This window comes from Osmerus eperlanus, chromosome 16 (genome assembly GCF_963692335.1).
Source record: "Osmerus eperlanus chromosome 16, fOsmEpe2.1, whole genome shotgun sequence".
NCBI classification, from domain to species: domain Eukaryota; kingdom Metazoa; phylum Chordata; class Actinopteri; order Osmeriformes; family Osmeridae; genus Osmerus; species Osmerus eperlanus.
In genome coordinates, this window is record NC_085033.1 from 3,217,251 (window position 1) to 3,235,226 (window position 17,976).

The 17,976-nt window shown below is 42.4% G+C and overlaps 2 protein-coding genes across 2 annotated transcripts in view; one reads left to right on the forward strand and one right to left on the reverse strand.

Annotated features, from left to right (window-relative positions):
* The window catches only part of LOC134036510 (obscurin-like), a 71,256-nt gene extending 68,364 nt beyond the window's left edge, over positions 1-2,892 (forward strand). Inside the window, exon 97 of the mRNA XM_062481494.1 lies at positions 363-2,892. Within this exon, the coding sequence (XP_062337478.1) occupies positions 363-1,488 (1,126 nt within the window). The 3' untranslated portion in view covers positions 1,489-2,892. The remainder of the gene's footprint in view (positions 1-362) is intronic.
* guk1a (guanylate kinase 1a) lies at positions 2,571-17,933 on the reverse strand. Its single transcript, XM_062481017.1, has 7 exons — positions 17,827-17,933; positions 6,678-6,791; positions 6,485-6,526; positions 6,146-6,381; positions 5,869-5,953; positions 5,702-5,787; positions 2,571-5,583 (listed from the first exon to the last, which is right to left on the reverse strand). Exons 1-7 carry the CDS (start codon positions 17,906-17,908, stop codon positions 5,545-5,547), a joined length of 684 nt encoding a protein of 227 aa, XP_062337001.1. The 5' UTR covers positions 17,909-17,933; the 3' UTR covers positions 2,571-5,544.
* Between the last annotated feature and the right edge of the window lie 43 nt (positions 17,934-17,976).

Below are 17,976 nucleotides of genomic sequence, written 5' to 3' on the forward strand. Positions count from 1 at the left end.
TGCATGTAGGGCTGGGCAGTATTTAGACCCTGAGTGCGAGGGGCCCGGTTGAACCGAACGCCCGTTTTTCACAGCACAGTGGAGTATAGCGCTCCAAGAATGCTCTGTCAATTTGTTTAAAGCATGGAGGTTACAGTTTTGCATGTAGGCTACATGGCCAATATGTATTGAATGGTATGATGTGTGCTTGCAAACAAAGCCTTTCACTGTATAACATGGTTTGTGTGCTTTGTGAGAGAATACTCCACATTGCTGTGTGTGTGTGTGAACAACAGCTTGTTTTATCTATGGCTTGTAACATGTCACTCAGGAGTGTTAATTGTCTCTGGATGTTTCTCTGATACCCTGTGGTTCTCTCACAGCGAGGAGACCATAACCACGGTGGTGAAGAACACTCGCCTGAAGAGACGCATGTCCCCCGGGCGGCCGCCAGCGGGGGCCCACCGCTCTGAGACCTCCACCCCAGAGCCCCCCGCAGCCAGCAGGCAGAGGAGGCAGCCCATCCCAAGAAAGACCACCATCCCCACCCTCTACGTCACCGAGCCGGAGGGAGCAGCGGCCAGGCCGCAGCCCAGGTGGGTGGAGGTGGAGGAAATCATCGAGTACAAGGTCAACAAGTCTCCCATGCTGTCCAGAAGGAGGGGCCTCTCTCCCGCGGGCTCCGAGCGATCGCCAACCCCCACCTCTTCTGCCCGGCTGAGGAGGTACACCCCGGATAACCCCAACAGGAACAACTCCAACAACAAGCCGGCCCAGGCGGAGCTCCAGGGGGAGGTGGCCACCAGCCAGCCCCTGGTTTGGGAGGATGAGGAGGGGGCCAACGTGGCTGAGCTCGATCCCGGACTCGGCGGAGGAGCCTGGGAGCTCTCCTCTGTCCTGAGCCCCGATGATCAGGAGGACCAGGAGGACAGGGAGACCATCGTCGCAGAACCGGATGATGACGACCGCGCTAACGACCCTCTGGGGAGCCTGGAACCCAAGATCCTGACCCAGGGAGGGCGAGTGCTCACCCTGGAGGACCTGGAGGACTACGTCCCAGGGGAGGGGGAGACTTACGGGTCCACCAGCGCTCAGAGCCCCCCTGCTGAGAAGCCCTGTGAGATCTCCGTGCTTCAGAGGGAGATTGGCGGCTCCTCCGTGGGCCAGCCCGTCCTCCTCAACGTGGGCCGTCCCATGGCGGCGCCCGGCCCCAGACCCGGCTTTTTCAGTCGCTTCAGGGAGCACCTCACCAGCAGCCTGTTCTCCCATCACCCTACCGCAGGCCAGGCCCAGAGGGTGAGGGAGGTGCCGATCGTGGTGAGCCAAGCGGCCGCGTTCAGCCACGCCAAGCTGGAGGTCAAGCCCTCCTACTGCTCCGAGGTGCAGAGAGTGGAAGTAGGCCAGCAGAGCTACAAAACCAAGTTGTCAGCGCAGACCTATGGGTACACATCTGTGGGAAAACCAGTCACTCTTCAAATAAGCAAGAAGAATCTGTGTGAAAACCAATAACCGTAAAATAGCCGGGGTAGAGCAGTCATTTGTATTTGGTACAATAGCCCTTTTAGTCTTAAATGGGAACATTTCTTCTTAAATGTTAAAATACATATTCTAACATTGCATATACTGCAAATGGCAGACCATTCCATTTTGAAGCAACCCATCGGAAAGTGATAGATCCCCTGCTATGTTAGTCTCCTGTTAAACGCTGAAGGTCTGCCGTGGTGAGGAAGAAACTGTTAAAGACAAGATGAGCATTTGCAATGTTGTTTTGGTTCTTTCAAAAGCATGCTGTGCAAGCCTCGAAGTAATGTAGCTTTGCCACCAATGTGATGCAGAAGAAATGACAAATATTACTTGCCGAGTATGCAGTGATGCCACATGGGATTGGTAGTTTCTAACCATGTACAGGCTCACTGCCCATCTGTTAAGCAGTGCAGTTACTTTTGAATTACATTGTCTTGTAATTTCTGTCAGAGATCAGACTAGAGCATGTCACCAGTCAGTGTAGAGGTTTAATTACATGACAGACCTCCACTTTAACACAAGGAATGTCACTTTTTGTACATGCATATTTTCTGCCTAAGGAAAAACTGGTAGACTAAATATCAAGCAACAACCGTTTGTACTGTACAGATGAGCACTGAGATTTGTAGTAAGATATCCTACAGAAAACTGAGTTTTTAAAAGAATGAGCGCATTATACAATTACGTTCAATGTTGATAAATGTCACTGGGCTGTATTGAGAGCTCATGTGATGGTTCAAATTAGTGAATAGTGTGACTAATTTTCTTTGACTTGGGCTGTCCGTAGGGAAGCATTTCTAGGTGTACGACTACTACTGAATTCTGCAAGTTTGTACGAAGTTGTGATGCTAAGATATAACTTAGGGTGTGGAGTGATCTAGGTCTATGATACAGGTGTGATGTAAATGTTTGTGTTTACTTCAGGTACCCAATATAGCATGTCATCCTGCACTGAATAATGTTACAGAGGTAATTCCTTTTTCATTTAATGATTTGAATGCTGATGTTGATACAGCACCAATAAAATGGGACTGACCTCAAAAACGTTAAGGGTTTTGTTTAGAGAAGTGACTGCATGATATTTGCTTTTTAAAACTGATGAAATGATACTCATTAAATCCTGTATTCCTGTGTTGTGTATCTTGTTCTACTGAGCATTGCACAACGGTTAGTTAGTTCTGTCTCACTTAATTTACTAATTTTATTGTGTTTAAACTTGATTTCCTTCACGAAGATGTGATGTTTTAGTGTTTTTTTGAATGAAAAGCTTAACATGGTACATTTTGTGTAAATTAAACATAAAAGCACAAATGCCTCCGCATTCAGCTGATGGAATTATGCTTGTGTACGTGGGCTAGTGTTGAATGTGAATAAAAATTGAATTGCAAACCATTTATGTCTCTAATGTATTATCCAATACACACTAGAATGAAAGTTATACATTAGTTCGAAAAAATTGGACGCTACACACTTTAAATGTATTACATTTGTAAAATACAGACATTGCTTTTCTATGACTTACATATCCAACAATGGCTTGTTTCTAAAAGCAGCGTACATTTTAAATATTGGAACCAAGCAAACATGAATATCTAGACACCTTAGAACATATGCAATGTTCAGTCCTTTATGTTGTTAAAGTAAACATTTTGAGCAAGGAACAAGATACATTTAGGGGGAAGAGCAAATACATCAGTTGACATGCATCTCTAGACACCTTAGAACATATGCAATGTTTAGTCCTTTATGTTGTTAAAGCAATACAAATCAGAGCAAATACATCAGTTGACTTTGTTAATAAGGCTTTTACTTTGTTAAACATACCAAACTACATACACAGACATAAAAAGCTGGGACGACAAATCCTGCTGTGTGTGTAAACTTCCAACAAGGACATTAAATATTTTTGGAATTGAAATAGCCTGTTTCAAGTAAAGTGGGTGATTTGTGTGCTTGTTTCCAATGGGATTCCTTTAACTTCCACGATCCTTCAATGAGATACAGGACCGACACACTGCTGACTTACAACAAGGGAGGCCTACGAGGCATCATTATCAATTACTGATCAGACTGTAAAAGAAATATATGTAACAAAACATGCAATATAAAAGATTTACAAAATGTACAATATAAATCTGTCAAGAAAAAGAAGAGGCATTTTGACGCCATTCACAAGTTCAGATATGGTCTAAAGAAATGGTGACCTTTATCATGATTATAAATCTTGCTGTCAGATGTTCACATTGTGAATCAAGATTGGGTAATATTGGTTTTATTTTTTGTCACAAATTACCTAGCGATAAATCATCAACGATAATTCCAAAACAAATACCTCCAAATTCTCTGTTAGTAATATGAAGATACCAAGTGTTGAGTGTTTTAATATATGTTTGCAATATGTTTTTTTGTTAAAGTGTTTAAATGGATTGTAATGTTAAGTGCTAGCTGATGGTAGTAATTCGGCCATCTGATTAACATGGATCCCTAAGCAGTACACAGCAGCTAGTTCCTGAGATCAGTTGTCATTTATAATGCAAATCTGTGTCCAGAACTACATTGTTATTGGTTAGCTTGAGTGTGCTGTAAACCAAACTTGACTTTGTGATTGTTAGCTGCCCTATGTACACACAACAGAAATGCATGAGACTCAAAAGTCCCTTTTTAAAAAGTAACCGGATGTTAGCATCAACATTGTCAATAACTTTCTCCTTCTGTATGTTCCTGGCTTTGACAATGGAACCGGTTTTGACAGTAGCTGATAAAGCATTATTCTGACTAAATCCTCTCCACAAAAAGTTATCCTTCATCAACCAAATAGTAATAAATAGAACAGGATGTGGTAAAACTTAAGAAAACAGCAGTGCCTTTATCAACCAACCACCTCTGATGACATTTTCAACTCTTACTCAGGGTTCCCTTGTTAAACATCAAATTGACTTTTCAGTGGATTTCAATTACCCATTTTCTCAAATTCACAGACTCAACACAGCATGTTTTGCAGCATGAATTGGATATAGTTGTCATTTCCCATTTAGAAAGTCTTGTATGTAGTGACTTTTATGTCTGTAGGTCTGATACCATTAGTGTCCACTGTCCAGATATTACATGATACTCATGTGACTGAAAGCAGTGGAACTTTTGTGCATCTTCAAGTGTTTGATAATGACACAACCCGGATATCAAAATATGCTGCTGTATAGACACTGAACGCCATTTTGTACTGCTGGAGCATGTCATGTTAAAACCATCCAAGATACACAGGGGTTTCCTTGGTCTTAAGAACAAGCCTCATCATATCTGTGTAGGAAGATTTTTAAATGCTGCCTCCCATTGACCCAGTTTAATTGATTATTTGCGGAAATTATTTCCGGCAATGTGCGCATTGCTGACATCTTTACAAATCAACAATTTGAAGCAAAAGTCTTCCAGCCAGAAATCCTTAAATGTGCACTTCTCTGGCACTGATACCGTGGAATGGTACCTTACTGTGCACGCAACACACAAGTTATGAGGCGGGGTAGTGGAGTTGATTAGATATATTGAGTTATGCAAGCGGGAGAGCTATAGCTTCCTACGTTTAAGATAATCAGACAATTTTAAGTTTATAGAACTGTAACCCCACCATGATTATATATATATATATATTTATGTTTTATTTTTTTTCCAAGGCCTGTGGGAGTGTTGCTTACCAGCTAGACTGGTTCCTCTTCATCAGAGATTAATAAAGATTACAATAGGCTGCAAATCAAAAACAAGGCAGTATTTCCTGTGCTGTTACTCCCTCCTTTCTGGTGAACATAAGAAAATGAATGTGTAACATGCACCGTGGATCCTTCTGTCACAACAATTTTCTAACCTGACACCAGACAGACAAAAGAAGAGGAGGGCGAAGGTATTCTTGAGCAATCTAAAACACAGCATTGAAAATCTGCGTTTGAGTGAGCAATGTTGTACGGGGTTTACATGTCGGAATGTTCTGGACTGGAATGGGGAGTCTACCATGCGGTGTGAGTGGGGGTAGGCTGTCAGGCTTCTCAAACCTTAAGAGGGCATGTTGTTCTTCTTGACTTGCTGGATTTCCTGGAGAGAAAGGATTTTTTCCAAATTTGACATTTCGCTGACGACTTTGTGTTCAACAAGCACAATTAATGATGTGGTCCAATTCCAGAGAGCTACATTAAGTCCAATAATAACTCACCTCCAGTAAGGCATCCTGAAGTTTGAGATAGGCTTCCTCCAGGTTATCGTTGACGATAACAACATCAAAAACACCGGGCTCCTTGCCTTAAAAGGCAAAGCAGAGCTCATCAGGATAGACAAATAGGATTTGTGAGAAAGCTTTCTCAAAGCTGCGGTCAGACTTACTCAGTTTCATGTCCACGTGAGCCGCTTCCAAACGCTTCTGAAGGCTGTCCTCCGACTCCGTTTTTCTGTCCCTCAAACGATTTTCCTGAAAGAGAGAGAATTCAAATATAAAATTATTGGCATTGAGCACTGGGGTCTTTTTTTACGAAAGCCCGCTTACGCAGCCAAGAACAAAAGCACACACTCAAGTGCAAGGCCACAGCTGCAGATAAAAGACAGTGTAGAAGATGCGCATGTGCTTAAGCAGGCCTGGTTGGCAGACATGCCAAAGGCTCACCAGGATGTTCATGGAGGGAGGTTGGATGGAGACGTAGATGGGGTTGAGGTCAGTCCTCTTGATGTTCTTCACGCCCTGCATGTCAATGTCCAGGATGCAGATGAGGTTCCTGGCCTGCACGGCCTGGACGGCAGCTTTGCTCGTCCCGTACATGTTTCCCGAAAACTCTGCGTTCTCGATGAACTCCCCCCGGTCGATTGCGGCCTGCATGGCTTCCCTCGTGACGTAATGGTAATCTGAAGTGACCGCAAACAACCGTTAGAGAGCAGAAGACCAGACTTGTTTGGTAACAACAAGGGAAGTAACACGAGAGAACCGGGCTTGAGCCAGACAGCGTACCTTTGCCATTCTCTTCCCCAGGACGAGGGTTCCTCGTTGTATCTGAGAGATGAGAACAACATTTTGGGGGGGGCTTAGGCCTCTTTTTACATCCTCCAAGACACACTGCAGAGAGCAGGGCAAGCCGGAGATCTGTCTTACTCATCGTCTCATTTGGACGATGAGCGGTACAGTGGGACTGGGGTGGACTTACGCGACACGCTGAAACCGAAGATGCCCTCGTGCTCCTTCATGAGCCTCTTGAGGAGGGTGCTCTTGCCTGCCCCGGATGGGCCGCTCAGCACCACAGGCCTGGGTCCAGCCATAGCTGTGGGGACAGAGGACAAGAAAGAGGTGAGGACAGGTTACACTGCCCTGCTCCACACTGGGCTTGGTCAGGGCGTGGTCTCTTGACACCCAGTGCTAACCTGGAACTAGGAATCTAATGAGAGATGACTTAGCGACTTGTAACGAATTACAGTGGTGCAGTACACAGACAACCTTGAATTACAGGATTTCCTTGATAATCTTGTTCTTGATATTTTCCTTTCCAGAAAGCCAAGTAAGCAATCAAAACATGTTTAACAAGACCGGTAGACACAAGAGAGGTAATCAGGTCCTGTTTCTAGGGAGACTCTAATCAGGAAATATGCCTACTGGTCCTAATTGGAGAACCTTCCTATTTTTGAGGTTGAGTAATTATGAAGCAAATAAGCAAGGTTCGGAAAAACTGACTCACTAACATCACATTTGTGGAGAAAAAGATTTTACTTATTTATATTTGACTAATTTTCAGATAAGAACACACACAACCACTTCACATCATAGCTTAGAATATATTAGCCTACTGCCTATATAACATGTCAATATGTTAAAGAAAGCAATAAACAACAAACTTATGAGAACCTATGTTAAAACAAGCTGTTGCAATAACATAACTAGCATAGGCATTGTCCACTTAGTGGGTTCGAAAACATAATTAAAGAATTAGGAAAAATAAACTGGAGAACAACCTTAGCATTAGGCTAAGTTAGCATTCTACTCTAATATTATGCCAAAGAATAAAAAGGGCTCTGACCTCCAAATCTATTTGACTGACAATACAACAATGACCTAAATCTTACACCAAGTTTCTCAGACATCTAACCATCTAAAGTCCTCATTCTAACAGGTTTCTTCCATTCTCTCCTTACCTATCTCTTCCCTCCGTGCTAACGTGTGTGTGTGTGAGCAGGATGAACACTGAGAAGGAAGTGGGTTCTGTGCAGAAGGGTGTGTCTGTGTTTGTGTCTCTGTGCATATAAACGGTACAGCTCCAACTGAAAGGGCCTGACCAACTGTTCTAGTCCTGCTTGGACAACTATACTATCATATCTAGATTAACAAAAGACGAAACGTGATTCAGCTTACCTGTCATAACTAAGAAACCATCAGCACAAAGATAACTACATGCCCCCAATACTGTCAAGAACATCTATTACCACTGTCCAGACTAGTGTAGCAGGTTTTACGCAACAGACCGTAGGAAATAAGAAAAGGAGAAGCCTATTGAAAATAATTACTACTACTTCTACTTACTTAGAAGCCAGGTATGGGGATAAAAAATCTCCTAAAATAAGACACACTGCAAGGATACCATGCCATCCTTTGCCCCCAGTGAACCCTCAGCAACAAGTCTCTTCAATGACAAGCTGAACCTACTGTAGCGGGGTTTGCTCGTTTAAGATTAGCAATACTTAATTTATAATAAAGTATGTAGTTCTTGGGGCACCACCTCTTATTGTTAAAGGGATAGAGGAAACCTTATTGAATAATATTTAAATAATAGCCTTCGTAATAATCAGTCTAATCTTAAGTCGTGAATTCTATGAAAGTAGAGCAGATCAGATAACGTGAGTGATACGCGAATATTATACACAATGATTTATTTAGGAGAATGTAATTATAATGAACAAATACCAGATAAGTTATGGGTTAGTCAGAGTAGTACAGTGGCTGGATGCAAATGAGGGCGAGCAACACAATGGCTGTGTAGAGCGCGTGTAAAGGGGGGAGGGAGAGAGAGAGAGAGGGGTAGGCCTTTGGGAACAATGGACGAGCAAGGGCAACAAACTTAGCAAGGGTTAAGCTAACTCATTTGTAAAATACAATCAAACATCAACAATTTAATCACAACATGCCAATATGTCACAGGTAAGAAATATTGCAAATCGTAGTTACTTTTGTCGGTTTGAAGAAAGGTAGAGTCAATGGTTTCGTTATCGTCCAACGAAAATAGAACAACGGAATCTTTGGCCAAAGTTCCGGGCGCTCAGTGAATTTGCAGGTTGAGAGGAATAGTTTAGAAATGTAGCTAGCACTTCAGTTTAATCCTACGAACAAGCGGGGGTGATTGTACGTTTGGGGGTTTTATACTCCAAAGGAAAAGGGGGGGGGTCCCCGTGAAGGTGACCTCTTTCATTGGTCAGTTTCCCCCCACCTGGGCGTCGTCCTGAGATCTGCCTAGGTGTGAAGTAGTTGTACCTTTTGAGTTCCGTTATTTCAACTGTCCATGGAATGCTCAAACTTCAGAATATAACAATACAACATTCGTAAATGGTTTTGTTAGTATGGTACATTCATTTTGATATCAGGATTGGCTGACTTAACTATACTTGAAGGGAAGTTATAATCAAACCTCAATTAAACAACGTTCTAAGTAAATGGGAAAAACACACATTATAACACATCAACTACTGTCATTGAAATAGTGTCCATGAGCCATGTAGTCCTTGAGAATATGTTTGTAAATCCTTTAAGAAAGTTATTCCTTGTAAATCCTTTGTTCTGATACTGTGGGCCGTGTGGCCTCTGTATCTGACCCCATGCTGGGTCAGAAGCTTTGAAGCTTCTCCTCTGGGAGAAGGACAAAGGGGGAAGACCCTTTCCTTGTCGGGGGTAGGAGAAGGTGTGATGGTACCGTGCTTTGTCTGTGGACTGTGCTACATATCCCCCTGCTGGCAACGTCCGATGATTCGACGTCGTCGGGCTGTTGGCACGTAAGAAGAGCAGAGAACAGACAAACACGACAGTACGATAGCATTTCTACTGGACACATTGGCATGAGTGGACTCTAAACAATGTAGGAATCAATGGGGCTAACTTGGGTCCTATTACTAAGTTTCTCTGGGCTAAGGTTCTATGCCTAAAAATGAAAGGAAATAAAAGGAAAGAGGAAAGGGAAAGAAAGGAGAAAGATTAAAATAAAATAAAATGATAGGAGTGGGAGTGGGCTTTGACTTCCTGGAGTCATAAACCTCATTTGTCAGGGGCCAGGGTAGTTTGGTTATGAGGCGTTGTAGCCTATTATTTTGACAGTACCTCAAGGTCATTCATGTTGGGTTTTCTGGTAACAGATTAAAAAATTTGATAGATTGGTGGAGCCATATTTGTCTCATGACAGTATTTTCCTATTATTTTTGGTTTAAAGGAACATTCATTCTTGAACTTTGAGGCATTTTGGCTAAGGCACCTGTTGTGCACTTGTTTCGTCAGCAGTTTGACAGGGTCAGGTTGCTGGTATAAGGCCAGGCCAGGCCTCTGTGCATGGCCTGTTGTCCCCGCGAGTAGTGATGGTTTCTTCCGGGGGTTTGGTGGCCATAGTAGGTCTTCCTACTTTCTGCACTCTCATCCAGTTGGCATCATATGACTTCTTTTGGACCTGTGATGCTTCTCGTCGCAGGTGGGTTTCTGATGGCACCCGACGGTCATGGCGTTGTGTTGATTTTGTTTGAATCTTGTGTCTTGATGGGTGAGTGGCGTAGCTCTGGGGCGGTCTGGAGCGGCCATCTAACTCATGGATTCGGTCCTCTTCTGAGAGATGTGGATCGGACGTGGAATCTCCCCCCCCTTCTACTGTGAAGACTGTGTTCTGGACTTCAGGGTGAGGCAGTGGATAGGGCTTCTCGACGTTTGTCCACATCTGGTTTCGTTTGAAGTCAATGAGGGGTTCCAGTCTGTTGAGTAGATCGTGTCCAATCAGCAGCTTTTCGGTCTCAAGCGGTGAGACATGGATGGGGTGGATTAGGGACATTTCCCCAAACGTTAGCTTCAAGTACAGCGTCTCTGTGACTGGAGCTTTGTTTTGGGTGAAGCTTGTGATGTTGAATTCACTATCTTCACTTTTAATCCATCTTCTGTTTGACCTGGCTATTCCTTTTAGCTGAGCGGCCAAGGTGGGTGCAATCAGGCAGATTTCTGCACCCGTGTCCAGCAATCCTTCGCAGGGCACTTCATCTTCAAGTGTGATGGGGACATAGCTTCGGTTAGCTCTTCCTTTTCTGGAAAGCTCACCCAGAAATGTGTGTAACTGTGGGGCTTGTTTGTGTGTTGTTGTTTCTGGAGGTCGTCTTCTTGTGGGTTTGTGGTGTTTTTGGGTCTTCTTCCTTTTCTTCCATCCAATGGGGAGCATTTGAGGTGTGTTTTCCGTGTTGGGGCCTTCTAGTCATGCTGGCTTTGATGGAACTTTTTTGTTTGCTTCATCCATTTTCCTTAGTATGTCACTAATGTTTTTCTTCATGATGTCAATTTCCTCGTCACGTTTACTTCTTCTTTGTTGATACTGTTGGGGTTTGTCTCTTTTATAGTTGTCCTGGGGTCGTCCAGGGTTGTTGTGGTGTGGCCTGTCATATTCGTTTTGGTACTGTTTGGTTCTTGTTGAGTGGTCTCTTGTTTGGTGGTTGTGTTGCTTGTAGGCAGGTTTTGGATCCTGGGGTCTCTGGAGTTCTCTTCCTTCTAGTTGTAGGTGTGAATCTGATTCCACCGCATAGACGTTTGAGTCTGGAGCTCGGTTGTTGTTCGCCCATGATTTATATGCCATGTCCCTCAGCTGCAGAGCCGTCATGGTTTCCTGGTTCGCGAAGGTCGTCATGAAGGGTTTTATGGATTGGGAGAGGTTGTTGATGAACACTGACTTGAACATGGGAGTTTCTTCTCCTCCGGGTTGGTTTTCTGTTGCAAAATAGGCTTTCCGGAGCCTCTCATAGAATGTCTTTGGGTTTTCGTTGGCCTTTTGTTTTGTGTGCAGGGCGATAGTGCAGCAGGAGCCTTTACTTTCTGAGTGCCAAGCCTTGAGGGTCCGGCAAGCCATGTCATAGCTGTGGCGTTCTCCAGCAGGTTGCCTGTCAAGCAGGGCTCTGATTGAGCTGGAAGAGGTGTTCTTCAACAGGTACAGCTTGTCCGCGTCTGTAGCTGTAGGCAGGCGTTCGAGATTAGAGTTCAGTTGTTCTAGATACATCTCAATGCTCTGAGTGGGATTGTCTGGATCGAACTTCTCTATGTTCCTGCTAATTTTCAATAGCAGATCTAGTGACACTGCTGGTGGCAGGTCATGCATTTCCCATGCATTTTGTGGATAGGCTGAACGTGAGGGTTCATCATGGTCATTCCATCTGTTTGGGGCTGTGGTCTGACCGCGACGTTCAGGTTGGAATTGTAGCTCCATTTTCTGGTCATACAGTCTTCTGCTCTGCTGTTCCACATCTTCTGTTCTCCTCATCCTTCGTGGATTCGTGTCAGCTTGGTACAGAGATTGGCTGGGAGGGGATGTATCCCTATATGGTCTTCTTGTTTCGTATTCTGAGTGGAGCGGTGCTTCAGGTGATTGCAGCTGTCTTGGGTTTTGGTTTCTTGAATGCCGATCTACTTCTCTGTCGTCTCTTCCCCACCTTCGGTTGGTGTTGGGGTCTTCTGTGGACTGGATTGTGGCGTTCGCCTTGTTCAGCTTACGAATGGTAGATAGCAGTTCAGTTCTTGTTTCCTGTAACTCCTCCTTCATTGTCTCCCTGTCAGCTGTGATGTGTGAGAGATCTTGGTCCAGGTGTTGGAATTTTGTGTAGAGAGTGTGCAATTCTTCTTTTTGGTGGTCGTAGTCTGCTACTTTTTCATTAGCTTCATCCAACATCTTAATAGTGTTTTCCATGAGGGCGGTTGAGTCCTTTTTGCTTTTCTGAACCCCCTGCATTTCTTCTTTTAGGTCTCCCAGTTCCGTAGCGAGTTCCTTGTTCTCCTGTTGAAGTGTTTCCCGGATATCTCGTTCAGTTTCTTTCGCCTTGAGGGCATCCCTGAGGGTTGTTTTCTGTTCCATTAGCTGTTGTCTAGCTCTATCCAGTTCTCCAGTCAGGTCACTGGTTTCTTGTTCCATTAGCTCCCGTCGGTCCTGTTCCTTTTCTTTTTCTTTGAGGGCATCTTTGAGGGCATCTTTGAGGGTTATTTCCTTTTCCATTAGTTGTGTCTTAGCTCTTTCCAGTTCAACAGCCAGGTTGCTGGTTTCCTGTTCCATTAGCTCCCGTCGGTCCTGTTCCTTTTCTTTTTCTTTGAGGGCATCTTTGAGGGCATCTTTGAGGGTTATTTCCTTTTCCATTAGTTGTATCTTAGCTCTTTCCAGTTCAACAGCCAGGTTGCTGGTTTCCTGTTCCAATCGTTTCCTCTGCTCTTGTTCTCTTTGTGCCGCCTTGGTAGCATCCTCTCGATCCTGGAGAGCCTGTGTCCATTGTGTTTTGACTTTTGTTATTGATAACCTGAGTAGTGCAGCATAGTTGAGACCGAGGCTGGATAGGCATTTGACAATTTGGGATTTGCTCAATATTTGGCCTACATTTTCTATGACCACTTCTTGAGTTTTCCTGGTGATCATATCGGAATTTAGATCGGTCAGCGTTTCCACATAATTTGGGTTTTCTTTTTCGGATAGGTGGACGATCAGTTTCTCAGCTTCCGTGAGGTGAGACATGTTTGGTTCGGCTACTGGAAGTTATTAACACAATGCTATTGTGATAATGTTGATAGGCACTTTAGTTTTGTAGTGGTTCTCTTTTTGGCAGCAATATATATACTTTTCTTTTCCTTTTTTTTTTTGTTTACCAACTTAATATTAAAATTAAAATCAGAAGTTAATATTCAAAGATTAACAATCAAAAACTGAGATTAATATTCAGAAATCAAAATCAATATTAAAGTCACCATCCAGGATCAAAGATTCAGAAAATAAATAAAATTGTTTACCAAATTAATATTAAGGTTAAAATCAGAAGTCAATATTCAAAGATTAACAATCAAAAACTGAGATTAATATCCAGAAATTAAAATTAATATTAAAGTCACCACCCAGGATCAAAGATTTTAAAAAAAAAAATTGTTTATCAAATCAATACTAAAATTAAAATCAGAAGTTAATATTCAAAGATTAACAATCAAAAACTGAGATTAATATTCAGAAATTAAAATTAATATTGAAGTCACCTTCCAGGATCAAAGATTCAAACAAATTATTTATTCTTGTAGGCCTATATTAAATCTTAATTTCAGTAATCTTGTTATAGTATCTATAAACGATTAGAGAATTTAGATTGAGTAGCTGTTGATTTGTTTTAGCCTAAACTGGACTGAGAAAGTACAATGTATTTAAATACTATAGCACATTAAGTTAGCCGGTTTAGCTTGTAGAATCAAACAGATAATGAACTAAATTGTTGCTGCATCTATAATGTAGCTTTAAATTGGGCAAGGGTTTTACATTCACCTCGAATTGAATGCGAAACAGTGAAGCTTCTTTTCGAAAAGCTAGTTTATCAATTTCGGAATTGTTTTAACAATATTGTGGCAGTACAGGCTGCGTTGTTCGGCTACTTCCAAACAAAAGTCCTTTTGGACTGATCGCAGATAGAGTGGGCAAACTAAAAATAATACACTTTACGTTTAATTATTATTTAGCGATTGTTGTTAAAGTTGTATATTGATGAGGGATAAATAGGATTACAGTTCAGTATGGTCAACAACGCCGATATTCTGACAACTTCCACTTTTAAGTGCGCGGAATGAAAATCAAATTACAGGTCTTTGTTCACGAAAGGTAACTATTTCCGGTTAAGCAACAATAAAGGTCCTTAAATAAGCAGCTTCTCCTGTCTCAATAATTATTTTACTGTTACTTTACTGATTCTAGAGGTTGAGTGTTTACATTAATGTTGAATTACATGCAAAACAAAGTGAAGCTTTTTCCGAAAAGCTAAGTTAATCAATTTACCAATTGTTTAACAAGGTAGAAGCATATAGCTTAATGTAGAGAGCTGCGTAGTCTCCTTCAAAATCAAAGTCCTTTTGGACTGATCAATGTCTGTTATCTACCTCTAACTAGACAATGGCAACTTATCAGTTGCTTGGTTGATTTACTCAACCCAAATGGCCACACTACTATAATACACCTTTCCGAAGCGTGTATGGTACCAAAATAGTAGTGTTGTGACTCTATAAAAAGGATCTTATGCCTTCATGTAGAAGCGCTGCCTTTGTTTCACAAGATGAAATGAGACGGGTCGCAGTGTCACTGCGCACGCGCGTACCTCCGCTCAAGTCTAGCTTTTCCGAAGCTAGTTAGCTACACACAAATAGCCAATTGTTCACGACAAAGCCAATTCAATGAGTACACAGCACAGTATTCAAACAGTGTTTAAAACCGTAGCTATCTGGGGGAATAGTTAAATACAACGGAGCGTTAATTTAACCAAAAGGGTGGGAGGGTGGGTTTCAGACGGAAAATGTATCTCCGTTATAGATCGCTCATTTCAATCTGTTTCAAAGCCTGTCACGGGGCTCCAATATGTAGCGGGGTTTGCTCGTTTAAGATTAGCAATACTTAATTTATAATAAAGTATGTAGTTCTTGGGGCACCACCTCTTATTGTTAAAGGGATAGAGGAAACCTTATTGAATAATATTTAAATAATAGCCTTCGTAATAATCAGTCTAATCTTAAGTCGTGAATTCTATGAAAGTAGAGCAGATCAGATAACGTGAGTGATACGCGAATATTATACACAATGATTTATTTAGGAGAATGTAATTATAATGAACAAATACCAGATAAGTTATGGGTTAGTCAGAGTAGTACAGTGGCTGGATGCAAATGAGGGCGAGCAACACAATGGCTGTGTAGAGCGCGTGTAAAGGGGGGAGGGAGAGAGAGAGAGAGGGGTAGGCCTTTGGGAACAATGGACGAGCAAGGGCAACAAACTTAGCAAGGGTTAAGCTAACTCATTTGTAAAATACAATCAAACATCAACAATTTAATCACAACATGCCAATATGTCACAGGTAAGAAATATTGCAAATCGTAGTTACTTTTGTCGGTTTGAAGAAAGGTAGAGTCAATGGTTTCGTTATCGTCCAACGAAAATAGAACAACGGAATCTTTGGCCAAAGTTCCGGGCGCTCAGTGAATTTGCAGGTTGAGAGGAATAGTTTAGAAATGTAGCTAGCACTTCAGTTTAATCCTACGAACAAGCGGGGGTGATTGTACGTTTGGGGGTTTTATACTCCAAAGGAAAAGGGGGGGGGTCCCCGTGAAGGTGACCTCTTTCATTGGTCAGTTTCCCCCCACCTGGGCGTCGTCCTGAGATCTGCCTAGGTGTGAAGTAGTTGTACCTTTTGAGTTCCGTTATTTCAACTGTCCATGGAATGCTCAAACTTCAGAATATAACAATACAACATTCGTAAATGGTTTTGTTAGTATGGTACATTCATTTTGATATCAGGATTGGCTGACTTAACTATACTTGAAGGGAAGTTATAATCAAACCTCAATTAAACAACGTTCTAAGTAAATGGGAAAAACACACATTATAACACATCAACTACTGTCATTGAAATAGTGTCCATGAGCCATGTAGTCCTTGAGAATATGTTTGTAAATCCTTTAAGAAAGTTATTCCTTGTAAATCCTTTGTTCTGATACTGTGGGCCGTGTGGCCTCTGTATCTGACCCCATGCTGGGTCAGAAGCTTTGAAGCTTCTCCTCTGGGAGAAGGACAAAGGGGGAAGACCCTTTCCTTGTCGGGGGTAGGAGAAGGTGTGATGGTACCGTGCTTTGTCTGTGGACTGTGCTACACTACCGAGTCAGTTTGCAGAAGAAAAACAAAAGTAAAAAAGAGGTCTGTGACAGCAAGGCATCACATTTCCAGCACGTTCCCCATCGCTACTTTCTTTTGTCGAACCGATAACTGAACGCACAGCTTTAGCCCTGCCCGGTCTCCCTGCCAAACAGATCCTACAAGGCTGGTATCGCAGCTGCAAGTGACAGAGGCACTCTCTCGCCTCTTGAACGTTTTAAACACTGCGTCAGAAACAGAGCCTCCACTCTGACACTGGGTCAACTGGGAGACATTATTAAAATGACACTCAAGGTCTAAGTGTCAGGCTGAAATGACTTGGCAAATCCCGAAAACTAATCCTGCATTCCCATTATTTGTTCATACAAGAATTCCTTATCAAGCATTCCTTATCAAGCAGGTCGAGTCAGTAAGTGAATGAGTTGCGACACAACATGGCATACTTCAACATTTGAAGAACACTAAAGCCTTTAGTGTCACTGATCTGCAAAGCTCCATTAGTCTATGAAAGAGGACTGTGTTAGTAAATTAAGGGCATGTGAGCTTGAAATTACTTGAGAGATCAGTTTCCTGGTCCAAATATCAGCACTTTGCATTAGGGCTAAAGTTTTTTTCTCCTTAGCATGTGACCAAACTTTAAACATGTGTCATCTGTTAAGTTTATTATATTATTGGTTACTGCAGTCCACTGTAGGGCACAATTATAAACAAAGGTGGTCATGCTGATATGTTTCTCGTGAGTGTGTGTGGAGGGTTAATAATAGTTGGTGGTCTGGTTTAATAAGAAATGTTGGACATCGAAGTCAGCTGTCTTCCAAAGCCGTTTTGTTGTTTCATTCTAGTATCAATATGAACTAGACTATACGATCACATACTATACCAGTCAATCTGAATTTGCTTTCTGTTCATAACTGTCCTTTTTCTCACATGGTGGCACCTGTGCTACAATTAAAGGGCCAACTCAATCAAGTACAATTTGTGTCTGTGATGTACAAAGGAATGCCCTGACAATTAAAAGCCAAATGGTACATTACAAGCTGGACAAATAACATCTTTGCGCTTATAATGTTGTCTAGGTTACTACTGATAATAGCCGACCATAAATGGCCCAACTCAGCTTGTCAACTAAATCCAACTAGCCGCATACCATTATCAACTGTGTGGATTAAGTGTGTGGTGATTTAAATGTCAGCTATGAAACACATTATTCACCTTGTTATTAAGGTAGCAAATATTCCATGATGACAAATCATGAAGAAACAATATCCATCTGAAGATGCTGCTTAAAACGGCTTGACCAGCATCACTGAACAGATTAAACCCGGAGGTTCTACATCATCAGACGATCTGGCTTGGGGAATGAATACATGATGAAGCAAATTATTGGCACAACTACTGATATATCATACCTGAGAAGAGCCTTGAAAAATATCTCACGTACATCTGCAATGCCTGTGGTCCCAGAAATATGTATCGTCTCCAAAGTGTCTTTCTCCGCGGTCTACTTTTCGTGTGAGAGACATTACAGTAATTGTGACTGTGCTGACGTCATCATCACGAGCCGTCGTAAACGCCTAGTCTAGACCCTGCG

What these genes read in the sequence shown, in the direction of transcription:
- guk1a (XM_062481017.1), bottom strand. Translation starts at nt 17,908, where the DNA reads ATGTCTCTCACACGAAAAGTAGACCGCGGAGAAAGACACTTTGGAGAC. An exon ending in CTTCGGTTTCAGCGTGTCGC is followed by an intron (nt 6,527 to 6,677) that starts GTAAGTCCACCC and finishes CTCATCTCTCAG; the next exon opens with ATACAACGAGGAACCCTCGT. An exon ending in CTCCCTCCATGAACATCCTG is followed by an intron (nt 5,954 to 6,145) that starts GTGAGCCTTTGG and finishes TCTCTCTTTCAG; the next exon opens with GAAAATCGTTTGAGGGACAG.